The 18,607-nt window shown below is 44.1% G+C and overlaps 1 protein-coding gene across 1 annotated transcript; it reads right to left on the bottom strand.

The window, feature by feature from the left end:
* Window positions 1–862: 862 nt before the first annotated feature.
* ALOX5AP (arachidonate 5-lipoxygenase activating protein) lies at window positions 863–7,919 on the bottom strand. Its single transcript, XM_083611981.1, has 5 exons — window positions 7,643–7,919; window positions 5,059–5,158; window positions 4,138–4,208; window positions 2,827–2,908; window positions 863–1,665 (listed from the first exon to the last, which is right to left on the bottom strand). Exons 1-5 carry the CDS (start codon window positions 7,710–7,712, stop codon window positions 1,503–1,505), a joined length of 486 nt encoding a protein of 161 aa, XP_083468107.1. The 5' UTR covers window positions 7,713–7,919; the 3' UTR covers window positions 863–1,502.
* Window positions 7,920–18,607: the final 10,688 nt, after the last annotated feature.

An 18,607-nucleotide genomic window follows, 5' to 3' on the forward strand; every position in this document is an offset into this window, starting at 1 on the left:
CCCCAGAATTAAAACAGAACTAGCAAAAGAAACATGGGGGGGCAGAATAAGCGATGCTCTTCAGAAAATGAAAAAGTGGGGGAAACCTGCTATGTGTTCACTACAACTCTCTGAACAGGAAAAAAAATTAAAAACAGGGTGGACAGAAGACTGGGTAGTCATTCTAGTTTTATCTTGTTCTTGTTAATTAGCATCAATATCAATGTTAAAGCCATGGTTTTGCCAGTAGTGATGTATGGAAGTGAGAGTTGGACCATAAAGAAGACTGATCGCCAAAGAATTGATGCTTTTGAATTATGGTGCTGGAGGAGACTCTTGAGAGTCCCATGGACTGCAAGAAGATCAAACCTATCCATTCTTAAGGAAATCAGTCCTGAGTGCTCACTGGAAGGACAGATCGTGAAGCTCCAATACTTTGGCCACCTCATGAGAAGAGAACACTCCCTGGAAAAGACCCTGATGTTGGGAAAGATTGAGGGCACAAGGAGAAGGGGACAACAGAGGACAAGATGGTTGGACAGTGTTCTCCAAGCTACAAACATGAGTCTGACCAAACTGCGGGAGGCAGTGGAAGACAGGAGTGCCTGGCGTGCTCTGGTCCATTGGGTCACGAAGAGTCGGACACGACTAAACGACTAAACAACAACAACAATCAATGTTAATTAGCATATTATACATAAAAAGGAAATAATGTTGTATATCATTTGAGTATTGAGTGACTTAAAATCTGTTCGTACAACCAGTTTTCACCAATATTACCAAAGCTTGTCATATAACACTTTCATGCATTTTTATTTTTGTTGTTTTTGCTTTAAACTCTTACACCTGGCGAAGATTTTGTGTTACCTCTCAAGATCACACCCAGCACTCTGGACATGATTTGGTCCGATAAAAACATTGTGGACTTCAGGAATGACAGGGATCAAAGAATAAAACTAATAGTTTTGTCACTGTAAATAACTTTATTAAAATAACAGCATGTTCCAAAATGTATATCATACTTTATTTTTATGTATATTAAGCCAACATGATAATGATAAAAATAGGGCTTTGAGCCAGATGGCTGGTTCTATTTCTACCAAAATGGAAGCCTCAGTGCCATTAACTATCATAGGAATTACAAATTCAAGAAGACTAAAAAAATCAAGCATTATGTCTTAGAATCTTGTAAAAAAAATTTTTTTTAATGATGGCAGCATAAAATTTTCCTTGCACTTAAGAATTCAGTGACCAAACCCATTTAAAGGAGGGAGCCTGATAAATTACAGGAACATATTACTCTTCTCCCAAAGACATGCCAACTGTGTACAATAAATCATTTTCTTGTAGGGGGGAAAAATCTGTGTTAAATGAAAACTACAAAGTCCCAAGGAGCATTGGATTTATGGCAATCTAAAAGCAGCTTTGTAGGTTCATTTCAAACATCTGCTTCTGGATATTGATTGGCTAAGCACACTGACCTCCATTCTCTTTCACCTCCTTCCCTCTCTTTCTACAGAGATTTAAGGAATAAGCAGCAGTGGGGAGATGGTACCAGTTATGGTTTTTATATACATTTGAAAATCGCTTCCAAAAAAGTAACCCAGGTAATAGTTGAGGACTCCAGCGGCAGACATAAGGAACAGGAAAGCTATGATCCGTTTTCCAAAAATGTAACCAGGAGTGCTAAGAGAGAGAGAAAGAGAGAGAAAAAGCAGTAGGTAAGAATATATTGATTTGCAAGAAACGAGCTAAACCTCTCTATCTGTCATGAAGGTCAAGCTCAACTTAAATAGAGCTCAGATGTTCAGATTAATGGGGTCAAACTCTGCACTGATGTATGTCTTGGCAAGCACAATTAATTTTGAGTGAGCCGCGCAGGTGTAAATCAGCAGATGAATTCAGTGCACAGGGCAAAATTTATGCATCTCAGTAACCAAGACGGTTCCATTTAAGAGACGTATATATCTTATCCTAGCTATTAAAAATGATAGTCACTGATTATACTTGAAACAAAATTCAATAGCCTTGCATATTTAATTCAGGAACGTGATGGGGTATGTGGAAGCCAAGCAGTATAAAACAACCATTTAAGGTCCATTGACTTCAGTGGGGTTTTGTGGATTTAGGGTTGTGGACTCATTTTACCTTCAGGGATTTTGCATTGCCACACCAGTGAGGACACTGACTGCTGTAATTCTAATGGTGCCTAAACATCATACAACTCCAGTGTGTGCAGTTGAGAGCTGATACAGCAGTAACAACAACACCCGTGACATCCAGTCTTTGTGAAATACAATCAGGATTGAAAGGGAAGGTGAAGGGTCTAGTCTAGGACTAGAAGCCATGACCATTAAAGTGGTATAAGAGTGCTTTAAATGAATGTGACCGTATATTTTTGCTCCGTGGAGGGAAAACACAGAGAAATACACAAGAACTGCTCTTTTCTCATATTTTCATTACTGAAAAATCTACATTCCAAAGAAGCAATTTCCCACATGTATTTCTCTGCAGGCATTATTCTAGGTGAAAAGGAAAACACAATGTCAAAATAAGCCTGACAAACTGATTAGGAGAATCTAGAATAGTGGCAGGAAATCGATGGGCCTCCAGACATTGGTGGACTCCCATCAGCCCCAGCCAACATGGCCAATGGGCTGGAATTGTTAAATTTATTTCCATTTCTATCCTGCCCTTTCTCCTAAAGCGCGGCAATAGAATCTGTAGTCCAATAACATAAGGAGAGCCAGAACATCTCTTGTTATTGGGGGGAGGGGAGGGAAAACAAGGAATGGACAAGTGAGCCGCCATCTTAGAACTTTTGAGAAGATGTAAGTGGGGAATTACCTCTGTGTCCTTTCCCCCATATAGCCAACAAAGTACTTCTGTCTCACAAACAAGTACATCAGTCCCGCAAAGGCAGCAGGAGCTAAAGAGAAGTAGGAAAGGCATTTGTCATTAGACATTGTCACTTCACTTGGATTAAAATGCAACCTTGAGCATGATTCAACTAAGTTTGTTATTGGTATGAGCTTTTGTGTGCGTGCACACTTCTTCAGATACCATGCACATGAAAGCTCATCCCAATAACAAACTTAGTGGGTCTCTAAGGTGCTACTGGAAGGATTTTTTTCTATTTTGTTTCGACGATTCAAAGTGGTTTAACTATTATGGCTTTCAGAGGACGAGCCCTGTGGAAATAGAAATATAGTAGTTTAAACTCGGTTGCAGCATTCGAGGAACTTCAGTAATAGCTGCAAGGCAGATATAAGAATTAAGATATATTAAGAAAAAGTTTAATTATGATAAAAGTGTGCATTGGCAATAAGTTATAGGAAATCGAAATATGGAATAGACGGGAAGTTGGGTCTTTAGTGTTAAGACCAATTTATGTCTTACTGTTTGCTAAGAAAATTTTGTGTCTATTGTTATTCCTGTGTGTACTTTGGTATTTGTGTTTTCTCTTTTTTCTTTTCTTGCTGTATCAATAAAAAAAAGAGGAAACTGCAGTATTTGCTATTTTGCCTTGATAAATGCAAAACCTAGGCTACGTACACATGCGGGATCTGAAACGCACAGGGCTCTCTCTTTTTTTGCAGAGCGCTTTTGTCGACGGTGATTTGCGGTTGTGCATCCCTTGGCACAATAACATTGCCTAAAGCAGGAAAGCCTAAAGCCGCTTGTGTTGTCTGTACATACAGGTGGGAGTGTATATGAAGTAGTACACATGGAGGTGCTCTGCTCCCCTCCCCTCATTAGGTTAGTCACCCACCTCCCAAGCTCTGGTGGAAATGATGTAACTTCCTTCCTCCCTCCCTCCCCCCATGCATTACAATATTCTGCGGAAGTCTTGTAGGAGAGAGGAAGTGGCCCAGTCTTGCACCACGATGAGGTCTTCCCCAGTAGGAGGTGACCTAAGAAAACACTCTCTGTGTATATTTGAATGCAGCAAGCGCTTGAGACGTGCGCCCTTTGCACAAAACGGAATAAAACTGTTGCTGCAGAATGCACTTTAGCTTAACCAGGGATGGCATAGGGACAACATCATGTGCGCAGCCCCCTCCCAAGCATGCCTGCATCCAGCACTGAATGCACATTATCAGGCAATGTGTACACACCCCTAGGGAGATGATGTGAAGAGGGCTCTGAATACATTACCTTGACTACACAGCAAGCCAGCACACCAAAGCACGGCAAGAAAGGTAGGGTAGGCGTCTCTGCAGTTTTGGCTAGGAAATTATTTTTAGAAAAAGATATCGTCATACTGAGAGCAAGAAAATGTATCCATGCAATTCGAAGCAAAGCACAAGGTGCATATCAATCACAGGGAAGCTTAATATAAAATCAGAAAGATAGCAATCTCAAAGGGATGTTCATGTCACAACTGTTATCTACAATTTTTTTTGACGTAGGTACAATGCACAAATTGAAACACAGACAATTGGGGAAGGAAGCTTTTAATCGGAACCATGGTTTGTTAGCTAGGTAAACCTTGATTTCAGGTTGGCTCATTTCAGCAAACCATGGTTAAGACTAACCACATATTGTCCAGGTATGAACATCATAACAAACTGTGGTTAATCTAAAATGTAAGCATAACCTTCCAGACCCATCCTGGTGGCTGTGCCAGAGGAGGTGAGGGGTGAGCATAAGAACAAGCCTTCCTTCATCTCATTCTCCTAACTAGCAAAGCCATTGTGTTTCAAAAACCGGAGTCAACAACAACATGAAGGAGAGAGCCACACCGTACATTTAAAGGACATCCAATGCACATTTAAAGCACACGACTTCCCCAATTAATCCTGGGAACATCTAACAGAGCCAGAGTCCCCAGGATTCTCTGGGGGAAGTCATGTGCTTTAAATATGCATTGAATATGCTTTAAATGTATGATGTGGATCTGCTCAAAGTCTTAGAAGGCCAGCTTTCTGGGATGGGGGTGGTAGGTAGGAATAGTATCAAAGCAAATTTGGGCCCCAGAATCTCTCTTTAGATACAAGCCTTGTGTCTGCAACAATTACAGCAGTATTGTTGGCCATTTCACTCCTCTTTCCCATGACACGCAAAATAAATACTCACTTGGCTGTAAAGACTCGCTCAAAGGGAGATGTACCGCCACGGTGAACAATTTTGCCCGTACTGTTCTTGCTTTCCTGCTCTACTTTGCTTGCAAAAAAGGCTGTTTTAGGAAGGGAGGGAGGGAGGGAGGGAGAGAAGAGAAGAGAAGAGAAGAGAAGAAAAGAAAGGCTTATTTTCATTTCATTTCAATATTAACGTCCCACTTTTCCTACCTGTGGGAAGCCCAAAGTGGCTAAGAAACAATGTCAAAGACAGAAAAAACAAACAGTTCCATAAACCAATGCAATGCAAATTAATTTTTCCAAAAAAGTGATGTAATAAACAGTTAAATTATAAATCAGAATATTTCTGTAACATAGTAACATCAAACAACGACTTAACAAAATATCAACTTAATGTTTCACAAATATCACTTTCAATTTTTGGATGGCTTGAAGGAATGGAATTTGGGATAGTAAAGCAAGGAAAGTCAATATATATGGAAAATTAATGCCTGGAATATGTTATCCCTATCCAAACAAGCATTGCTGTTGGTAGTCTTGCGGGTGTCTTTGTAAGGTGTGAAGGTCCAGAGGCACCTTTCATGAGCCCAGACTCCAGCAGCAACTGACACCAATCTAAGCCTGATGCTGGCTGAGAGCCACTGAAATTTTGGGGAGGAAAGATTAAGAACTCCTTTCATTCCTCTGCTGAAAATCCCCTCTTTCAAACTGCTTTTTTAATTTTCAAAAATGGTGCTGGGACTCCAAAACATAAGGTTGGTTTTTAAGGGGGTTGCAAATACCCAAGTTCTGTTGCCTTAGCCATTACTAAAACTGCTGTGCTTTTCTTTGAAAAATGCACACAATGTCTCTCTAGCCTTGGAAAGCACTGCAGCAATTTCAGTAAGGCCTTCAGCCAGAAAGAACTGTTGGTTCCTACCTGAATTGGTAGTTCTTGGGTTACCAATTCAGTGTGTTTGGGAATCGGATACTCCTTGCTGCCTTGCTGCAGTATCCTGAGAATTTAACATAAGAAGAATGGCCTCCAGGCACAGAGCCTGACTCGTTTACACAATTGCACTGATCTCATGCTGCTTATTCAAGACGAGAGCAGGACAGAGAACGGTGCTCCTAGCTGTGTTGCTAAATCAATGTCCCGCATCTACCACCGTGGCCACAGCACCCTCTGAGTCATGTTGGGGCATCTGAAGAATGCCGAGAAACCCAAACATTTTGCTGCAAGTTGTTAGTCACTATAACAAAGATACGGTTTCAGTGATCAACGGCATCCCTCCAGGATCCAGAACAAACTTGTCTAAAAGGGCAGCTTGGTGCTCTAAATAGAATCTCCTCCTCTCTCTACTGCTTCTCAAACTTTTTGTTCTCCTTCTGGACTTTATGCTCTCTGTTGCATATACAGTGGTACCTTGGGTTAAGTACTTAATTTGTTCCAGAGGTCTGTTCTTAACCTGAAACTGTTCTTAACCTGAAGCACCACTTTAGGTAATGGGGCCTCCTGCTGCCGCCACGCCACTGGAGCACGATTTCTGTTCTCATCCTGAAGCAAAGTTCTTAACCTGAAGCACTATTTCTGAGTTAGCGGAATCTGTAACCTGAAGCATATGTAACCTGAAGCGTATGTAACCTGAGGTACCACTGTATAATGTCGCTGTGTGTGAGGACCTGTGAGTTGGAGAGAATGTAAGTTGAAGTTTTTCTAAAAACAACAACTCAGAAATCCCATTCTCCATTAATCCCCTTCTCTCCTCACTACTCCTCACTGAACCCAAAAAGTTCAGTGCAGCAGGGAAGAGGAAATGTAGAAGGGCAGCAGCTTTGAAAGAAGAAGGTTCCTAGGTCCAGTCCACAGGCAGCTTCTCCCAGTGGCGATAGGAAAGACCCCAGTCTGAAATCCCAGAGTCACTGCTTCTTCTTCTTCTTTGGCGATCACTCGTAGTCAAGTAAGATTGTCTTCCATAAACACGGTTTTAACAGTGAGTCCGTAAGTGACTGTGGAGGCCAATTCTGGATCCACACGTCCTTCCACAGTGGAGACATTGGTTCCCGGGCGGGAGTTGATCACTGCTGGTCAGTACCAACAAGATGGTACTGAATCGGTGTAGAGCAGCTAAGGTGATGCTGGCATTGATGCTAGGTGAGGTGTCAGCCCTGCTCAGTGTTTCTCTGCAGGTAAGAGTCTGGTCCCCCCCCCCAAGGGAGCCCACCTCCCACTGCCAGTCAACCTAGGCAGCAGCCCGGTCACCTCCTGCTATCACCAGAAGGAACATTTCCATCCCCACCAGCCTGCAACTTGCCACATGTGAGATTCTTCCCCCTGCCATTCTCTCAGTGTTAATTTAACATGGAACTTAGTGCCAATATTGCTAGGCTAAGTAATCTGGAACACACATTGCAAGTATTTAATTTAAAACCCAGACAAATCAACAAAAAGAGGGGCGGGATTCTGAGAGGAGCTCTGAAACAACATGTACAAATACGGATTATTATTATTTAAATGCATGCATTCAAGTCTTTCTCACCCCATGCCTAATGCTCATGTCTGCCTCTTTTTCTGACCTCCCCCCTCCCTTGTTCTTTCTTACCATTCTGGACGACGCTTAAAAGCGTAACGATGACCAGGAGGACAATGTACCCCACCACTTCTTGGTCCATGCTGACGGCAGACTTGCCAGGATATTCTGCTCAGCCTTTTTTTAGCAACTCAGCCAGACAAACCACAGAGGGAGGAAGTGATCCTCTCCCTTATCTTGCATCATGTAACTTTTCTGATGGCTCCACAGCTAAAAGGCAGCATGATAGTAGCATATCATCTTCAAAAGTGCTATCAGTGCATTGCATTTATCAGCTGTGAAGGCCATGCCTCTCAATCTTTTTGTTTTGGCTTCCATAATCTGCATATCTAGGTGACGTGCCCATGTGAAGAAGCAGAAGTGCCTGTTGCTTTGAACCAATCCATATCGTGCAACCTGCGTGAATCTGAATTAACAGTGCCATCGCATTTGTGACTCAGAGGCTCAATGTGAACCACGGTTTACTCCCACGGGCATGAGACGACAGCCTAAATTTAAGAATCTCTCTGCCACAATCTGTTTGGACCATCTCCAGAACAAGATCCTGCAGAGATACTAATAAGAACTAGAAAACTAGGATAATATTGAAAAACAGGCAATTAAGTGGTTGGGTTAGTTGTTATTATTTTATCCATTTAAATAATCTTACTCTGCTCTTAAGCCAAAAAGGATCCCAAAATGCCTTACATGAGAGCAAGATGGTCCCTGTCCACAGATTTTTAATCTAAAACACAACACAAAAGGAAAAAGGGTTGAGGAGGGAAAAGGGAAAGGTAATGTGCTACAAGTCAGAGTTATGCACTTTCTTTCTTCCCTGATTCTCCCTTGCATTTGCCCCATCATTGCATTTTCCTTGCTAGTAAAACATGGGATTGGGAATCCCATGTTTTCTTATGTCCGTGTAGTTCTGCCCTCCATGTAGACATAGAAGCTGGATTCCCCCCCCCCCCGTTTGAACACAGTATTAAAATCTTTCTTCCATGCTTTGCTTACAGATTGCACATGAAAGGCTATCAATGGCTGCTAGGCCTGATGTCAGTGTTCTACCTTCAGTTATCAGTGAGGGCATGACTTTGAATACCAGTTCCTAGGGAACACTATAAACTTAATTCTTTTTAAAACAGTATGAGACCACTGTCAATTAAAATTAGCTTTTGCATTTGCAGTGGAAATTGCAGTTTACAATGGAGGAACCTAAGATATGAAACAATCTCAGACAGATGATGGAGTAACAGCCAGCAGATTGGGTAAAAAGAAGGTGGGGGAATGTTCCCTGCGTGAAGCACATGGTGTGTAACTTTGAAACTGGTAGAAATTAGTCATAGCTTTGAGGATTTTTCCAAAAACAAATTTACAACTGTTTTATCTTGCAAACTTCCTTTGCATCCTTCATTTGTGCTACGTTTTGTGGCTGCGAAAGGGAAGCTGCTCTCCAGTTTGCATGTGTAATAAGATTCGTGTGACACGTGCTGCAATATCAAGGAACATAGGAAGTGGCCTTATATGTGGTTCATCTAATCTAGTCTTCTGTGCACTGACTGGTAGCCGTGTGTATCTGCAGGAATAAATATAGCAACCCTACCACTGTGAGAACAGGATGCTGGACTAGGTGGGTCATTGGCCTGATCCAGCAGGCTCTCCCTATTTTCTTAGCCAGCATCAGAGAACACCTTTAGTAGATCTGGTGGCTGGTGGCAAAGCTTGGGTAGATTAGGCTTCTTAGAAACCTATACTCTAGCTCTTCCTGCCCATTGCTCCAGCAGCATAAGAAATATGCCAGAATAGCAACACTGGACGACACTTCAGGATGGTCATAGGCTACCTTAATCTCCTGCCCCATCCCACAGGAAAATGTGTTTAGCAATAGCAGGTTACTTTACTGGGTTGGCATAACCCACATTCAGCTATAGCTCTGACCCCAGCAATATGCGTACAATATTGATGAGCTTCATCTGCATTGATACTGGCCATTTTAAAAAAATGTTTACAAAGAAAAAAACCCCACTTTTTGTGGGGGGGGGGGTTATAAGAGATAAAATAAGACCTGAGGTTTGGGGTTTAGGTTGACAACCTCCTCCCTAATCAGAGCTATACCCAGAGCTACTTGTTTTCTATGGAGCAGCAGCAGTACCAGGGAAGACTAACATAAAAACTTTAAAATGGCCTCGGTCCAGTATACCTGAAGGAGCGTCTCCACCCCCATCATTCTGCCCGGACACTGAGGTCCAGCTCCGAGGGCCTTCTGGCAGTTCCCTCCCAGTGAGAAGCCAAGTTACAGGGAACCAGGCAGAGGGCCTTCTCGGTAGTGGCACCCGCCCTGTGGAACACCCTCCCACCAGATGTCAAAGAGAAGAACTACCACCAGACTTTTAGAAGACATCTGAAGGCAGCCCTGTTTAGGGAAGCTTTTAATGTTTAATAGACTATTATGTTTTAATATTCTGTTGGAAGCTGCCCAGAGCGGCTGAGGAAACCCAGCCAGATGGGTGGGGTATTAATAAATTGTTGTTGTTGTTGTTGTTATTAAAAATGACCCCAGAAGTTCCATCTCTAGAATTTCTTTTGCCTTCTCTTTGTCTAATTGGCTAGACCTGCTTTCTTAAATGTCAGCCATTGCTACGACCTCATTCACTGACTAAAAACACAGGCAGGCAGATGCAGAACAGTTGGTCACAAAACAAAGGAGGGAAATAGGGCCTGCCAGTTTTCTTCTCGTATATCTGGTTCTAAAAGTGCTAAAACCACCCTTTAAAAATAAAGTGAAATATTCAAAGCTGAGAATCTGCAGTTTATGGCTCATGCCGACTGCTCCGCACTGCCACGCTGTCTTTCCAAACCTACCTTGCTGGAGACTAAACGAGAGACTGACCCTGGCAGCTATAGCAGGTGCTCTGCCAGTGAGTTACTGCCTCAGATGCAAGAGATATATGTAGTGGTGAGACATGAATACCCAATATTATCCTACCTGTGTGTCAACAAAATTGCCCAGTATATCCAATGATGCTATTATTTGCATGGGCAAATATACAGAGAAGAAGAACATAGGAGTGTTCTTTGTTAAATAGTTCCTGCACTGTGCTTCTCCCAAGATCCAATCTCCACTGCTAATCCATGGCTATTTCATATTGATCTGAACGGTTGCAATTTATAGGAAGGGATGTATTGCTGGTCTATTACACAGGAGGAACTCTGGTCCTCTAGATGTTACTAGACTCCAACTCCCATCCGCCCCAGTCAGCATGACCAAGGATCAGGGATGATGGGAGGGGTAGTCCGTCATCATCTGAAGAATCACAGGTCTGTCATCCCAGGGCTGCTCTCACAACCGCCCTACTCTGTATTTACTCCTCCCCATGGAAACCCAGCCATGTCTACCTTTTACTGTACGTGAAGAGGGGCTTTCGGAATGCCAAAATTTTGGTGGCACACTAAAATCTGAACCCAATGTGTAGCATCAGGTGTGTGCGACTGTCTCACTGTTCACTTGGAAGAAAACAGGCTTTTCACCCAGTACTGGTTACGAGAATAGACACTGACGTCTGATCTTTCCAGTAAGATTTGAAAGCCACATATTGGCATGGGGTGTCTTGTGACGGCATCAGTCCTTTCAATTCTGCTTCCTCTCTTTGTATCATATTTTCACCATCTGGCACCCTATCCTATTTTTCTTTTCTCTTGTTTTCTCTTACTCTTTTTTTTTCTGGCCCACTTCAGTCTTTACAAATTCCTTCCCCACCTTGTCTAAGAGATGACATAGGAACATAGGAAGATGCCTAAAGGTAAAGCGACCCATGACATTTTAAGTCCAGTCGCAAACAACTCTGGGGTTGTGGCGCTCATCTCGCTTTACTGGCCGAGGGAGCCAACGTTTGTCTGCAGACAGTTTTTCCGGGTCATGTGGCCAGCATGACTAAGCCGCTTCTGGCAAAACCAGAGCAGCGCATGGAAGCGCTGTTTACCTTCCTGCCGGAGCGGTACCTATTTATCTACTTGCACTCTGACATGCTTTCAAACTGCTAGGTGGGCAAGAGCTGGGACCAAGCAATGGGAGCTCACCTCATCGCGGGGATTCGAACCACCGACCTTCCAATCGGCAAGCCCTAGGCTATGTGGTTTAGACCACAGTGCCACCTGAGTCAAACCATTGGTCCATCTAGTTCGGTATTGCCTACACTGACTGGCAGCAGCTGTCCAGGAATTCAGAAGGCAGGGGCCTCTCTCAGACCTTGCTGGAGATGTCTGGGATTGAAGCTGGGGCCTCCTGCATGCACAGCAGATTTTCTGCCACTGCTCTGCAGAACCTCCCTGTTCCCAGTTCCTGTTCCCATTAACCTCTAAAGCATCTTGAGCGGTCAAGCTCAGAACATAGGGAGGTGCAATTGTGAAGACCTTTTCAGGATCACACAAATCCAAAACAAGGCAAAACATAGTCATTTTGATATTCTCATTCTGCATCCTGGTTGAGACACACTTTTTCACCGGCTTTCATGGATACTTAGTTATTGTGTGTGTGGTGCTGTTGCTACTTGGCTTAATTTTGTTTTTTTGAATCTTTACTTACCCACAAAGGATGTGGTTTCCTTGTTCTTTTCCTTTTCAACAGGCCTGTTAGAAGCAGCACAAAGAAAGAGGAACTAGGCAATAGACTTCCTTATTAAACCATAAGATCCTTTAAAAATTTATGCATTTATTATAAAACACTCCATTTATTGTAAAATCTTTGTTAGCGATGTACCTTTATTGTTGTTGTTGTTTAGTCGTTTAGTTGTGTCCGACTCTTTGTGACCCGATGGACCAGAGCACGCCAGGCACTCCTGTCTTCCACTGCCTCCCGCAGTTTGGTCAAACTCATGCTGGTAGCTTCGAGAACACTATCCAACCATCTTGTCCTCTGTCGTCCCCTTGTCCTTGTGCCCTCCATCTTTCCCAATATCAGGGTCTTTTCCAGGGAGTCTTCTCTTCTCATGAGGTGGCCAAAGTACTGGAGTCTCAGCTTCACGATCTGTCCTTCCAGTGAGCACTCAGGGCTGATTTCCTTAAGAATGGATAGGTTTGATCTTCTTGCAGTCCACGGGACTCTCAAGAGTCTCCCCCAGCACCATAATTCAAAAGCATCAATTCTTTGGCGATCAGCCTTCTTTATGGTGCAGCTCTCACTTCCATACATCACTACTGGGAAAACCATAGCTTTAACCTTAAAGTACCTTTATTAGGTCAACCAAAATGCACAAGCTTACTTCAAACTCTTCATCAAGCTAGAATCTAGGTGTTAGATGGGAAACAGAGGATGGTGAAGAAATAAAAAAAAATTTATCTGGTGGTGAAGTCATGGGTCTGCCTTGGGTCAAAGTCTTAAAATGGAATGTAGAAGGAAGTAGCAGACCTTCAAACGAGGCCGTTAGGTGCTGGGCAGGTTTCATGTTGCACCAATAGCTGCTGAGACAAAGGAACATATCAAGGTGGATTCCCCATATTTGGAAATAGAAAACCCAGCTGTTTATATAATGAAATTCTCCTGTTTACTATAAACTTATAAAATACTGTTATAGGCCACCCCAATCTCTGCTGAGTGGTGCAAGATTCCAGTGGTCTTGGCACTTGACCAGAGTTAGTGTTTCCTTTGGAAAAAATGAGGCACAGCGAAGGCTATAGTGTCTTTCTGAAATATGGCTTATTTACTGTGGAGAGAGTTGCTAACATTCACATCACAAGAAAGTGCTTTGTTACCCTCCTAAAAACAGCAAGCTTGGATCTACAAGCAGCTGAATCAGCCATGCTGCCTGATAGTGATAGCTTCTTCCCCTTGGCCCCCATATGGCATTTCCATACTTCCTCCTCCATCTTCCTTTTCTTTTCTAGCTTTCGTTTCCTAAAAGCAAAGGAAGGGTGAATATCATCCTTATAGTTCAAGCATTGGTGTTAGCCTCCTGCATCCCCCCTTTTATTGATAAGATCTAGTGTAATGACTCTCCCGTGGACAAAATTATACTCCAGACATGATTATATACCATTATCATTCCCTCCATTTCTAATATCCAAGCTTCCTATAAAGCCAAAATTGCATATAGCCAAAAGAAAGTTGGGTTCATTGATGGGTGGGATTGCCCAAGTCTTTCTTCCTGGATGCCCACCCTCTTCCCACCCGTTTTAATTTTCTGCCAAGTGCATGAAGCTGAAGGTGCACTAGTTAAATGCGCATAAGTTACGAGTTACCCGTATGGCTAAAATGGTGTCAATTGGCTTGGGGAAGTTTGCAGTACAGTGGTACCTCGGGTTAAGCACTTAATTCATTCTGGAGGTGTGTTCTTAACCTGAAACTGTTCTTAACCTGGGGTACCACTTTAGCTAATGGGTCCTCTCGCTGCCACCACGCAATTTCTGTTCTCATCCTGAAGCAAAGTTCTTAACCCGAGGTACTATTTCTGGGTTAGTGGAGTCTGTAACCTGAAGAGTCTGTAACCTGAAGCATCTGTAACCCGAGGTACCACTGTAGTATACAAAATATTTAGGTACAAAAAGAGAGAGAGGTAGTTGCGGTCCCCACTTGCTTTTATTTATTATTTACACACAAGCCAGCCAGATGGGCGGGTATCAATAAAAACACCACCATCAGTGTTATAACCTTAAATCAGGGTTGAGCAGGAGGTGAAAAGGGTGCTAGGCAGTTGCAACATATGGGAGGAGGAAGTTGCAGGAGGTTAGCCTGGGGGGTGGGTTGTGCAAGGCGTGGAGGGGGGGCATGCACATGGGTGTGAAGGTGGGTGCAAAGTGGTGCTGCAGAACAGAATAGAGAAGTGGCTTCAGAAAGGGCGTTGGGGAGGTGGAAAGAGAAGTTATTCAGTGTGCGATTAAGGGCCAAGCGGGATCTGTTAAGAGACTGCAATATCCAGAAGCTTATGTTCGACTGATTCATGAATGCCGGGTACCAGGGTTCCCTCGTCGTGCCTTTCCCAGAAATTGCTGCCTGGCTAGGTCAAAGCAGCAGCCAGGCACGCGCATCAAAATCAAAGGGAGAAGGAACTGGGATAATATCCCCACTTTTAACTTGCCCTTTTCTCCCCCTGGAGGAATCTTGCTAGTTTGGGCTGGGCGATCACGAACCCCAAGAAAGGGTGAAATTTGGGGCAGGCGTTTTGTGCAAGTTCCCCTGTTTGGGGCTCTTATCTTATTATCTTATCATTTGCTGCTGCTGCAGCTGCAAGAGCCTTCCTCGTCCAGCCTTCCTGCCTCGCTCATTAGGAAGGAGGTCTGTTTCCGGGGTTTTTGCAACAGCTATTTTGGAGGTGGAAGTGATGGTGGAAAAATGAATTAAAGGAAGCGCGTTAGCAGTCGAAATAACAGCAAGGCTTGAAACCATTAGTACTTTCCTGGCAGACACCCGAAACCAGCGGAGTCTCTGTGGCGCAATCGGTTAGCGCGTTCGGCTGTTAACCGAAAGGTTGGTGGTTCGAGCCCACCCAGGGACGGGGAGAGCGGATCTTTTTTACTTACTCTCTTTCCCATTCTTGCTCTGCAAAGTTTGTCGCATCGTTAGAACGGATTTATCTCACTCTGCAATTTAATTCTGCAAAGCAGCTCTGGTTTGGAAGAAGGAAGTACCTTGCATTTAATTCATAGATACCACTCTGAACTGCTGATTTTTATTTATTTATTTTTTAACCGGGAAACTCGTGTAGTCGAAGCAGGTGCAGGGAAACTACCGGGCATGCCGCTTTTTCTCCGTGTCTCCTACAGGGAAGTGCACCAAGTACAGAAACTTGCACATTGTAAATTAGGTCTGTCGAATGTTGCAAAGTCGCTGTTGGACATGGATGGATCGAGACTGCCAAGTTTAGGCGTGACTTTTAACCACACTTGATGGCACCTTACTTTGCAAAAATAATAAACTAGTGTTATAGAACAGAATTTTGTCTGTGTGTGTGTGTGTATATGTACATATCCATGTCTATGTATGTATCTATATGCATGCATTCTAGAGGTTTTCCCTTCCCCATCCCCACCACCAGCACGCGGCTAAACGCTAAAGCTTGCAAAAATTCAGAAAACTGTAAGAAATGCACATGCGAATTCTGCTATAAGGATCATGTGGGGAAACCTTAAGCCGACCTGGGTTTCCGTAGTGTAGTGGTTATCACGTTCGCCTAACACGCGAAAGGTCCCCGGTTCGAAACCGGGCGGAAACACTTTTTTAATTTTTCTCGATAGTGTTTGTGAGACATTTTACGATCAGAACACGTGTAGAGGAGATACCGGCCGGGCTTTGTGTTCTTTTGTACCAATGATAAGTATTAATGTGGTTTGAACGCAAGTTCAGTCACTCAGCAAACTTTACCCAACCGCTCTGCAATTTTTGTTTTGCTTTCATTGCTCGGCTCGCGTCGATTTATTTCCAAATGGGGTGCGAGTCGGTGGGGAGAAATCTGGGTGATTAAATGCCTGTTTTAGGAAGATGGAGAAAACGTTGCATGCTTCTGAAAGTGAGAACAAAGCGACGGCAGAATTCACACTTCCAATTCTCACACTGAAAGCTCTTACATTATTTCAAGTAATTAATTGTGCATTTAAAAAAAAATCTGTACTTTTATTAGCGCGGAGCCATGGTGGGAGGAGAATCGTTTCCTCCGTGTTTGGGAAAGGGAACCCTAAAAAGCAAGGAGCTGAGCAAGGGCCTGTTTGCAGAGCAGTAATGGATCGCATCTCTGCAACAGTGTGCCATTATTTCTAATCCGGATTATTTAAAAAATTCACTTAAAACATGGGTAGGCAAACTAAGGCCCGGGGGCCGGATCCGGCCCAATCACCTTCTAAATCCGGCCCGCGGATGGTCTGGGAATCAGGGTGCTTTTACATGAGTAGAATGTGTCCTTTTATTTAAAATGCATTTCTGGGTTATTTGTGGGGCATAGGAATTCATTCATTTCTTTTCCTTCCAAAATATAGTCCGCCCCACCCCAAGGTCTGAGGGACAGTGGACCGGCCCCCTGCTGGAAAAGTTTGCTGACCCCTGACTTAAAAGTTTGCATTTAGCGCCTTCAGCCACAGATAAGTTTCCTTTGCACAGTTTCATGAGAATCCTGCTTGCCCCCCCCCCCCAATCCACAAGGAGGGAGCGCCTGGTTGGGCAAACTTTCCTCTGAGTTGCAAAAAAAGCATCAAAAGTGGCTACTGCTACATCCCAGGGAAAACTCTGCAGTACAGTGGTACCTCGGGTTAAGTACTTAATTCAATCTGGAGGGCTGTAATTAACCTGAAACTGTTCTTAACCTGAAGCACCACTTTAGCTAATGGGGCCTCCTGCTGCCGCTGCGCCACCAGAGCACAATTTCTGTTCTCAACCTGAAGAAAAGTTCTTAACCTGAAGCACTATTTCTGGGTTAGCGGAGTCTGTAACCTGAAGCGTATGTAACCTGAAGCGTATGTAACCCGAGGTACCACTGTATTATACATTGGGGTGAGGTGAAGAGAGGACTAGCGATGCCTATTAGCCACAATGGCTATTGCTCTGCCCTCCACCACTGGAGGCATCCCCCCCAGTGGCGTAGCGTGGGGGGTGCAGGGGGGGCCGGCCGCACCATCTGGGGTTAGGGCAAATCCACGGGTTAGGGGGCGCAAATTACTTGCCTTGCCCCGGGTGCTGACAACCCACGCTACGCCACTGTCCCCCCCCCCCCCGCAGAATTCTGCGCACTGTAGTTTATCAAGGACTGTTGGAAATTTTAACTCGGGGTGTGGGTGTGTGTTAAATTACAAGATCCAGAACACTTTGTGTCAATATTGGCCCAACAGGTTGTTTCCCCCCACACCACGGCCCATCAGACAATGTCACACTAGTGACATCAACTGATGGACAGGAGGGCAGGTTTTAATCTTGCATGAGCTGCGCCACCATGTTCCTAGCAGGGAACAGGTTTGTGCATGCGAGGCAGCCTGATTTAATCTCTGCGCATCAGCTGCTCTGGCTCCGATCTTAAAGCAGAGGCTTTTGCAAGCCTCCTCCCACCTCCCTTTTAAGTTGTAAAAAGCCTCTGTGCGTAATGGTTCGTGTGTTGGAATCCTCACTCAGCCATGAAGCTCACTGGGTGAGCTTAGCCCAGACATCATCTCTTAGCCTAACCTGTCTCACAGGGTTGTTGTGAGGATGAAATGGGGAGAACCATGTAATAATAATAATTTTATTATTTATACCTTGTCCATCTGGCTGGGTTTCCCCAGCCGCTCTGGGCGGCTCCCAATAGAATATTAAAAACACAACTAAACATCAAACATAAAAAACTTCCCTAAACAGGGCCACCTTCAGATGTCATATAGTTGTTTATTTCCTTGACATCTGATGGGAGGGCGTTCCACAGGGCGGGCGCCACTACTGAGAAGGCCCTCTGCCTGGTCCCCTGTAACCTCACTTCTCGCAGTGAGGGAACCACCAGAAGGCTCCCGTTGTGTCTTTGTGCCTCAGTGTCTGGGCTGAATGATGGGGGTGGAGATGCTCCTTCATATATACTTGGTCAAGGCCATTTAGGGCTTTAAAGATCAGCACCAACACTTTGAATTGTGCTCAGAAACGTACTGGGAGCCAATGCAGGTCTTTCAGGACCAGTTTTATATGATCTCAGCAGTCACCAGTCTAGCTGCCGCATTCTGGACTAGTTGTAGTATCTGGGTCACCTTCAAAGGTAGCCCCATGTAGAGCGTATTGCGGTAGTCCAAGCGGGAGATATCTAGAGCATGCACCACTCTGGCGAGACAGTCTGCATACCAGATGGAGCTGGTAGACAGCTGCCCTGGACACAGAACTGACCTGCGCCTCCGTGGTCAGCTGTTAGTCCAAACTTACTCCCAGGCTGCGTACCTGGTCCTTCAGGGGCAGTTATCCTATTCAGTCCAGGGAGTCCTCCACACCTGCCACCTTGAGATCCTTGGAAGATAAAGGTCATATATAAATATAACAAATACCGGTATACGATCAGAGCAAGATCTACT

Source organism: Podarcis filfolensis (assembly GCF_964270895.1).
Source record: "Podarcis filfolensis genome assembly, chromosome: 4".
NCBI lineage: Eukaryota > Metazoa > Chordata > Lepidosauria > Squamata > Lacertidae > Podarcis > Podarcis filfolensis.

Bases quoted from the DNA above. Each gene is read 5' to 3' on its own strand.
- ALOX5AP (XM_083611981.1), bottom strand. From the start codon at position 7,712: ATGGACCAAGAAGTGGTGGGGTACATTGTCCTCCTGGTCATCGTTACG. The intron at 4,209-5,058 runs GTGAGTATTTAT...ATAATTTCCTAG, and splicing joins GAGCGAGTCTTTACAGCCAA to CCAAAACTGCAGAGACGCCT. The intron at 2,909-4,137 runs GTAATGTATTCA...ACTTCTCTTTAG, and splicing joins TGGCTTGCTGTGTAGTCAAG to CTCCTGCTGCCTTTGCGGGA.